At 39.0% G+C, this 9050-nt stretch overlaps 1 protein-coding gene across 1 annotated transcript; it reads left to right on the top strand.

Annotated features, from left to right (window-relative positions):
- The first annotated feature begins 3782 nt into the window (after window positions 1–3782).
- On the top strand, window positions 3783–7954 carry calm2b (calmodulin 2b, (phosphorylase kinase, delta)). The gene is made up of 6 exons (XM_017703199.2): window positions 3783–3905; window positions 5327–5357; window positions 6519–6662; window positions 6852–6958; window positions 7054–7189; window positions 7293–7954. The coding sequence occupies exons 1-6, from the start codon at window positions 3903–3905 to the stop codon at window positions 7319–7321; spliced, it is 450 nt and encodes a 149-aa protein (XP_017558688.1). The 5' UTR covers window positions 3783–3902; the 3' UTR covers window positions 7322–7954.
- The last annotated feature ends 1096 nt before the right edge of the window (window positions 7955–9050 follow it).

Genomic DNA, 9050 nt, shown 5'->3' with positions numbered 1-9050 from the left:
TGAGTAAGAGAGTTGTACTCAGCCAACAACGCGGTCAAAATATGGATTTATGTATTTGTTGCTTTTATATGAAAACCGTCCTCTTTCACACTTAATAGTTCTGCAACTAATATAATTTTTGTATAATCTCTTTTGCAATTTCACTTCAGTTGGACTTTAACCTGCTGCTGATGGTTCCCAGCAATAAAATGTCTATATAGCTTGGCTTTAAAAGGTGATACTTATGGTATGTGAAACTATCACCTGTTGGTTTTGAAACAAAAAACTATACATTCACCAAATAACTGAATTCATATATTAATGTTAGCTTAAAAGCATCTAATGCATTGCTAGTATTATGTTTGTATTAACCATGTTGTCTTGTAGACTGTAATGTAGGACATTAATGAGAACAATGCAATTTCTACATGAGACCACACTTCTAAATGGATTATACTGCATAAATCGATTAGAATTAGGTGGACAGTTAGATCACTGCCTCGTCTAAGCACTCAAGAGCAAAAGCCATCCATAATTAAATCTAAAATATCCCTTGTCACTGATCTCTCTAAGCTTTAGTGAACTGGAAGGCTGCATTTGCCATGAGGCATCCAGGGGACTCTTCCCATTTGGTAATCATTTTTCAATTATTTTTTATTATAAATGGAAAAAGAGCACATAGATTATGTGGACACAAATCTCTTTTAATCAGCTTTAGCCGTGCAGTTCCAGAGACAGCTTTTCTGAACAGGATGGGTGATACTCTCAGATTTATCTTTCAGATTTATCTATCTGCAAGGTGATTACATTTCAGCAACCAAACTCTGCTTTCTATCCCGTTTATAGATGAAACTTACAGTCACCATTCAGTACAGTGAGTTATCCACAGGAAAAGTGGAAGAGAAAACATAAGACAAACAGAAGATGATCTGAATCGCTTTTTGTTCTTCTGTGTCTTTACACATAACATATATGCACGCACACACTGAGAAATGTGATCCTAGTGTTACAGCATATATCAAGACCTCAAGGTGCATTAAGAATGAACAGGTCTTCAGTTTCACGGTTCTCACTCTTGGTAAACACCTGAGTGGTCAGGGGCCCTTTATACTTACTATTGTCACCCACCTGTGTCTCATGTGGCTTTTTGCGTCCTCAATTGCCCATTGAAAGAATTGGCATCTTATTACAGTGGTTTTTGGAGCGACTGTAGGCAAAATCACTTGATCTCGGCTTTCTACACTGTTCTCTTCAGACCTCATTAAATTCATTGAATGTAACAGATCTCATACAGTTTTTCCCTGTGGATTTCATTAATGATTTCAAGTTTAGTTTTATCCATTTCTGCTTGCATCCCGTGTCAGTATAATATAATGGAATTTCCTGCATTGCCTGTTAGTTATATGACCAGGTTTGAGGTTGGTCCAGTACAGGTTATAATGCAAAGAAAGCAATATCATGATATTTTCCAAATTTACTATGGTTTCAGATTTATGTACACATTAATATGGTTAATAAGTTACCTTTTCTGATTGCTGCTACTGAATGTAAAAGAACAGCTTATAAACTTGACTTGTTTTGAATGATTACTTTTTGCTCTATTTTCTTCCCTTAAAATTACACTCAAAGATGATCCATTGTAAATGTTAACCAAGCAGATAAATGACATACATTGACATTAATTGCCATGCCCTGGATACTATAAATGAAATGCACAAAGTAGAATTAAAAAATTTCAAACTAACTGCTTGGCAACAGGTTTTCTGGACATTATGTCAGACACCTTAAATCCCTATTTTCAAATTTATAGCTAGAAATATTGCTAAAACTTAAAAGCAATGTACATTTCCTACTAATACAGGCAATATATCATCCAGCCATATTTTTGCATAAAAAGCTTACTTTGTAAGCATATGCAGTGTCAGAGGAAGAGGACATAAGTACTTCAATCCGAGAAACACATGGTCATACAGTAAAAGCACATTAAGGACATTTATGATTTGTTATTTCCCCATGACATGACTGTTAAGTCTTTAAAATTCAGGGTAATCAGAATAAATTATGTTGACACTGAGAACTCTCAAATAAAAAGCTGTTTTTGTCTAGGGCTATGCTTAATCTGTGTCTGGACAATTGGCCCACATTTATGAACTATTCTTGGACGTGTGATATTAACAGACCCATCCCTCTTTGCCGTTTATCAGAGCAAGATAAATGTCATTCCCTTAGAACTGTACAGTGTTGAGGCCTGTGTTTGCTTGTATGTAATCTTAGTACTTTTTTATTGTTGTTGCTGCTGCAGGGCCAGTTTTCCCAATGGGCCAGGAATATGTTGCAAGCTTATTGATAAAAAGACCTACAGCTAAAGATACTATGCTTTAAGCTTTGCCTTTTATCACATAAGTTTTATTTTACCAGATCTTCTTGTATGCCCTGTAATTGTTATCCAACGGCAAACCACAACAATGAAATATTCTACAGTGTCTTTTGTGATACTTTAACTGAAGAAGAAATGTATTGCAAAAAATAACAATTTGCTTATTTCTCACAAAATAGGAGCACAATCTAACAGGGATTATAGCACATTCAAATTCCAGATTTCTCTATAAAGAGAATGGAAACTCTTAGGTTACTCAGAAGAGGCAAGCCTCTGTGCTGGTGTTATGGACGCAGATCCTGGGTGATTCACTATTTCCCAATGTTTTTTACAAGCGCTGGAAGGGGAAACATAAGGGAACCACCCTAGCTAACCATGTACAATTTTGGGCTGAAGGTACTGCGAAGTTAAACTCTCATACAATCGCTCCTTATAGAAGTTGCAGACGGTATATGGAAAAAACAAGTAGGAAAAACAAAACCACCCCATGAACCAAATCCATTCCAGAGACCTTAATATCATCACCTGCTTTAAATAAAGCCACCATGAACAACAGTGAAACAGCTTGAACTGTAATTATAATGAGAAAATTAGCTTGAACTATTTTAAGTAGGCCTACTCTAAACAAGATTACATACTCCAGCATTTAAATCAGCCTAGAGAGATTTGGGCCTGTCAAGCACAGATAAATCAGCCTAAGATATACAAATCTGTCAATGCATCTCTACCTCTGGCATTATGCTTCAATCCTCAGGGTATTTTCCACCCTCCAAAACAAGAACTGATACCCTTTTCATCATTAACTGCTTAGCCTCTGTTAGGATCTGACATGCAAGGCCAATTTTTCAAACTTGTTTTCAGGAGCAGAACTCACATTGCGAGAACTGGCCTATGTGCCTAGCCTGTCTGAGAAAGTCAAGTCATTGTACTGCATATAATTTGAAGAAGACTAAACTGCTTGCACTACAATCAAGAGACGTTTGTCACCAGCACACGCAAGAATGTGGAACTTATGACAACACCACAGTTATAAGGCACTAAAAGTACATGTATTCAAAGGTCAAATGCCTTACTTTACTTATATACTGTTCATTTAAAAGTCCAGATCATCTCAGGTGACTAGAGTTTCTACACATTTATGACCGGCTCACTGCTACACTGTGTGACCAAGGGAGTGACGCATTGCAGGTACAAACGAACCAATCAGAGCCGTCCGCACGACCGCATTTCACAGAGTAACCCTCCGCCGTCAGATAGTTCTCATGTCTTTTTGGCGAATGTTTTTTCATTATGGTAAAATTAGAATAATGTCTCCTTTTTGGTATTTCCAGAAGCATATACGATTAAGTCTGCCCGCGATTTAGCGAGCAATTTTGTGGTACTTTTGAAAGGCTCCTAGCCAGAATGCAGATGAGCAGGCGGATGGACACAAGCATAGGGGAGGCGTTTATGTACAACCGTCAAGGCGGGTCTACGCTGTACTGAATTTTCTGTTCTCCATTTGAGGACTGGTCTCAGTGGGTGGAAGGTGCAAAACCACAGCAAAATGGTAAGTCGAAACGGGTGTTTCCTTATTCGTTCAGAATATATTGGGGATACGTACTTGAGAAAATTAATCATTTACGATAATCGCTACGAAAGTAAAAAAAACGATTGAATGTCATTTTCCGTGCTGCATCACTCGTTCCGTGTTCAGCCTGCCCGTATCGGCATTGACTTTAGATCAAGGCTCGTCAGCCAGGCGAAAGAGCGGTTTTCATAGATTATGCGTTCGTGTGCCGTTACAGCGTTCAGTGCACGAGCAGTTTGTTTCCACGCGCCTTCCTCATTCTTGCGTTGTTGCTTTGGTTACGCTATGGTGGAGCTTGTTCGCTAGCTAGTTGTCATAAGCTGGGTGAAGTTAGGATGGGGAAACTAACAGCGTTATACTGACTCCTTAGGAAAAAAAGTTAACTGGCTGTGAAGGTGTAAGAACCGCTTGGGAAATGATTTAAATTAAGTCTGTCGGAAGCGGTTGTTTTTAAGACTGACATTAACTACCAAGCAGAATTTCCGGAGGAGGTGTGAACTTGAACACAGTTCGCTGTGTCTGTATAAATGCCATTTCATTCATGTCAATTTAACTGTTATTATATGGACGTTTACTGTATAACGGAAATATGGATATGTTTGCCTTCTGTCGAGGCAGACTGACATGATGACTGATTATGCAACGAATGTAGCTGTTTGAGTAAGTTAACTCCTAATTAGCTTGAACATCTCACTTGCAGTAAACGAAGCTAAGGTTAGCTAACTAGCTAGATAACCACGCTAATTTAACGTTATTGATTTTCAGTCAAGAGCTGTGAGCTAGCTAGCTAGGTTAAACAACTCACGAATTAGCAAGCTAGCGTTAGCTAATGTCGGGTCGTGTTGGCTGTCCTTTTCTCAATGTCTTGTTAAGTCCTTGTTAGCTTAGTATGTGAAACAGTCTACGCCTGAGTGTTTATTTTTATTTACCTTTTACCAAGAAAAAGACATTACTCTCAACGCCTCTGGCTAGCTAAGCTAACTTGGCCAGTGAACTGTCTAACGTTACTGCTTTTATGTAGCAGACATACTATAGGGGTTTATTAGTTGGCTCCATGAAATTTAAGACGCTTGTGTGATAGCTTGTCCCATTAGGCATAGCTTGCTTATAAGGGAAAGGGTGTGAGATCAACCTGTAAACTGATTTAGGTTAGTTTCTTCTGGTGAGGAGCCTGAAACCGACTGTTTGTGAGAGTTGTGGGCTGTCGTTAGCCTCCCTCCCCCAGAAATGTTGGAGGGCGGGAATCCGAGCTCTTTGTTCAAGGCAAAAAGGCGCGCTGTTCCAAGCGGCACACAAAGCTGGTTATTAGAAACTAGGATTTGAAAAAGCCCTAGCTCCTTTTGAAAAACAAATGTATTTAAACTTTAAACACTTTCTTGACTGTCATTTTTTATTTCCAGGCTGATCAACTTACAGAAGAGCAGATTGCAGGTAAGGTCATAAACTCGCTTTACCCCACCCAGTTTAGTCTAGCTAGCTTTGCACATTCCTTTTTGCTTGATCTGTTGCAGTCTTGCCATCTGCTCATATGTTGGATTGTCAGCTCGTTTGTTGCCTTTTAAGGCGGGTTCTTAGACGAGCCTATGTGTTAACTCCCTGTGTGCGTGAATGGGTTGTCCAACTGCAGAGAGATTACTTCCTGAAAACTGCCACTAAAAAAAAAAGTCAGGGGCCTTGTGGAAACTTTGTGGGAACAAGCTATTCCTTTGTGAATTAATTGAAACCCTGTAGGCTATTTACATTTCGATTAGATCCTATGCTACTTCCTGCAGTTTATGCTTCATGTGTTTGTTACAGGCCTCTGTCATGCCTGGTGCATTTTATTTGAACTTTTTTTAAACTGTCAGACCTGGTGTGCAGTTCTGAGGGGCAAAGGAACTGTGGGAGAGCTACACTTCAGAATACCATGGATTTCAACCCATGGTGTACTGGACAGATCATGGGATGCGTTGCAGCCATTTCTATCTAATCTTCTTCCCCACCTACCAACCAGGGTGCTGAACCCAGCCATATTGGCTAGTGTAACAACCAGTCAAGCCATTTTGTGTAGCTTCTGCTTCAGTAACTTGTCGATGATTACAGATCTCGGTCAGTATTATTGACATGGCCCTAAACTGGTTAGGGTGGTTCAGCGTTGCTAAGGCTGTGGTGTTAGTGTGCCACCGCTCCCTTCTGCTCTAGCCATTTGTTACAGTATTGTTGGTAATAGTGTCTTAGCAACACTCATTAATGCAACTGTTAAAGAGAACATGTTTTAGCTATGCTTTAAGTGCCAGCAGTGAATTTGTAATATTCTGCTATCTTTAGAAGTAGTGATTTGAAAGCAGACTTCTCTGTTTGACTTATGAGGTATGTGGGAGCTCTTTATCAAGATCTGCTATGTTGTTAGTTATAGGAAGATGTGAATGCATTGCAATCAAATTGCTTTTCGTTGTCGATTTTGGGGTTTTGTTTCCACTTGTGAATGTGTAGAGCTTTAGGTAGTACTGGACAGTTGGTGTGAAGTAGTGTAAATATTTAAAAATTAAAGGTGTGTATTTTTGTGTAGTATAAGTAGCACTAGTAAAATGTACTGTATTTTTGTCTCAACAGAATTCAAAGAGGCTTTCTCGCTATTTGACAAGGATGGAGATGGCACCATCACCACTAAAGAGCTTGGTACAGTGATGCGTTCTCTTGGCCAGAACCCAACAGAGGCAGAGCTTCAGGACATGATCAATGAAGTGGATGCAGATGGTGAGAACACATGAACCCATTTGGGGTAATTTGCAGTAAAGAGACCACAACTCCTAGAGCTGTTTATTCATAGTTTGAATGCTGATCACTAAATTACAGTAACTTTTTTTTTTTTTTTTTTTTTTTTTTTTTATAAATACACTCTGTGGGCTAGTACAAATGTGACCAATCTTTTTTTCTCTTATGCAGGTAATGGAACAATAGACTTTCCAGAGTTCTTGACCATGATGGCAAGAAAGATGAAAGATACAGACAGTGAGGAGGAGATCAGGGAAGCTTTTCGTGTCTTTGACAAGGTATGTTCTGCCAGTTTTTTGGTGCTACTCTGTGCACAATACCCACCTGCTGTTATGATTCCCAATTTTCTTAATGGCCTAAATGTTTTTGCCAGGATGGAAATGGATACATCAGTGCTGCTGAGCTGCGTCATGTGATGACAAACTTGGGGGAGAAATTAACAGATGAGGAAGTAGATGAAATGATCAGAGAAGCTGACATTGATGGTGATGGCCAAGTCAATTATGAAGGTAAGGACACTGTCAGAAACTAGAATTTAGTTGGTAATAAAGCTTGAATAACAGGCTAGAAGTCTACTGAATTAATGGTCCCATTTTCTGTCTTTTCCCACAGAATTTGTACAGATGATGACGGCGAAGTAAAGGCCTTGTACAGAATTTCTTGTATAAAATTTGCCTTTTCTTTGTAACTTCTGTAAAATGTTTCATTTTAATTCTATCCATCTTCTGCTGTCCAAAGGAACTGCATGGGTTTTTTTTTTTTCTTTTTCTTTTTTTTCCCCCTCCTGTCATTAACATCTTTTTGATCTGAGCAGTCGCAGGACCAGGTAATGGGTATAGGCGCACATGTTGGCTGGCACGTTCTTCTCGTGCTTTTTGCTGTATGCCTGCCTGCTACCTGTTGAGTGAAGATATTGAGGGTCCAGCTGACTTTTTTTTTTTTTTTTTTTTTTTTTTTCCCCCTTATTTTTGTTCTTTTTGATTTATGTGGAGGAGCTACTCTGCATGGACAACGGACTAAGTATGTGTATATACACGTGTGGAAAAAGATCAACATTGCACTATTGCAACATCGGTGAATGAAATACTAACGGGTTTATCAGCAGGTACTCGTACACTAGTCTTTTTGTATTTGTTCTGTTCTCCAGGTTATTACTATGCTTTATAATTAGTCACGTTTTCTTTTTTAACTGCTTATGGCATAGCCATGCCTCAAAGAATCCATTCCAAGTTGTATATTTGTTTTCCAATAAAATTAACATTTTATCCCAAAAATGCCTTTTTTTTTTTAATTGTTTTTAAAAAAAAGCTATTCAGTCATAAGTACATCTGTTGCCTTGTTTTTAAATTCTTTCTTTGGATTAAAACCAAACATTATACAAGACAGAGCATTAATTCTGGATAGAGCAGAACTCTGACCCATATGCAGCAAGCTCATGTACCCTTCCTATATGTAAGTTAGGTTTGTTGTAAACCATGCTGCTGGATTGAGTAGATGAAGCATATTTATTCCAAAAAAGAAACAATCCTGGTTCATAAAGTTAAAGGTGGGGGGGGGGGGGGGGGGGGAGGATAACTGCATATTGTGGGAGGGTTTGACATGTGATCACAGTCCAACTGAGCAATTTTGTCAATATTTCTCCAGCATGGAATGGCCAGTGTGTTTTTCAGTGATGTTGTAGTGTCAAAGACTTGAGACCTCTGCAAGAGCCTTTATACTTAATCATTTGGTTGCTTGGTTCTGCTTGGATGTTTTCAGTGGTGCTGCTGCCTGAGCCCACTACTGCACAACCATCTCCATAAAAGGGACCGTTGAAAAGCAGCCAGGGTTCCTGGTGTTGTACATACAAAAGGTTTGAGGCTGGAAGGCAGAAAGACAAACGCATTGCCCAAGTGTGTCTTTGTTAACAGCATGCATAAATGGTGCTGGCTGACAGGGTCTTCTGAAGTAATCAAGTGTGGGTGATGTGGAGTTCGAGGAACCAGGCTCAATCACAGTGCAAACAAATGTGAAGGAGCTGTGATGAAGACCAAGTTATGTGTGAATGGTCTAATGTATCAAGAAAAGTATGCTTCTAGTTTCACTGGGCTGTTTAGCACAGACCTGCATTGGGCTTTTTGACTTAGATGATCATGTTCCATGAAGTCTCCTAGCAACCATAAATTCCAGTCCCAAGGGTAGCTGTGTTCTCTTTTTCCAGCAGACTCTGAAGGATCATCTCAAAGTTCAGTAGAGCACGTCATGTAGCTACACTGCTGCCTGGGGACTTACATGGGCGTATCTTAGGAGAGGGACGAATGCATAATTGTATTAATGGTGCTTTTTTTTTTTTTTTTTTTTTTTTTTTTTTTTTTTTTTTTTTTTTTTTTT

This window comes from Pygocentrus nattereri, chromosome 13, assembly GCF_015220715.1.
Source record: "Pygocentrus nattereri isolate fPygNat1 chromosome 13, fPygNat1.pri, whole genome shotgun sequence".
In the NCBI taxonomy this organism is placed as follows: Eukaryota; Metazoa; Chordata; class Actinopteri; order Characiformes; family Serrasalmidae; genus Pygocentrus; species Pygocentrus nattereri.
The sequence above is the reverse complement of the archived record's forward strand: the minus strand, read 5'-3'. Positions and strand labels throughout refer to the sequence as shown.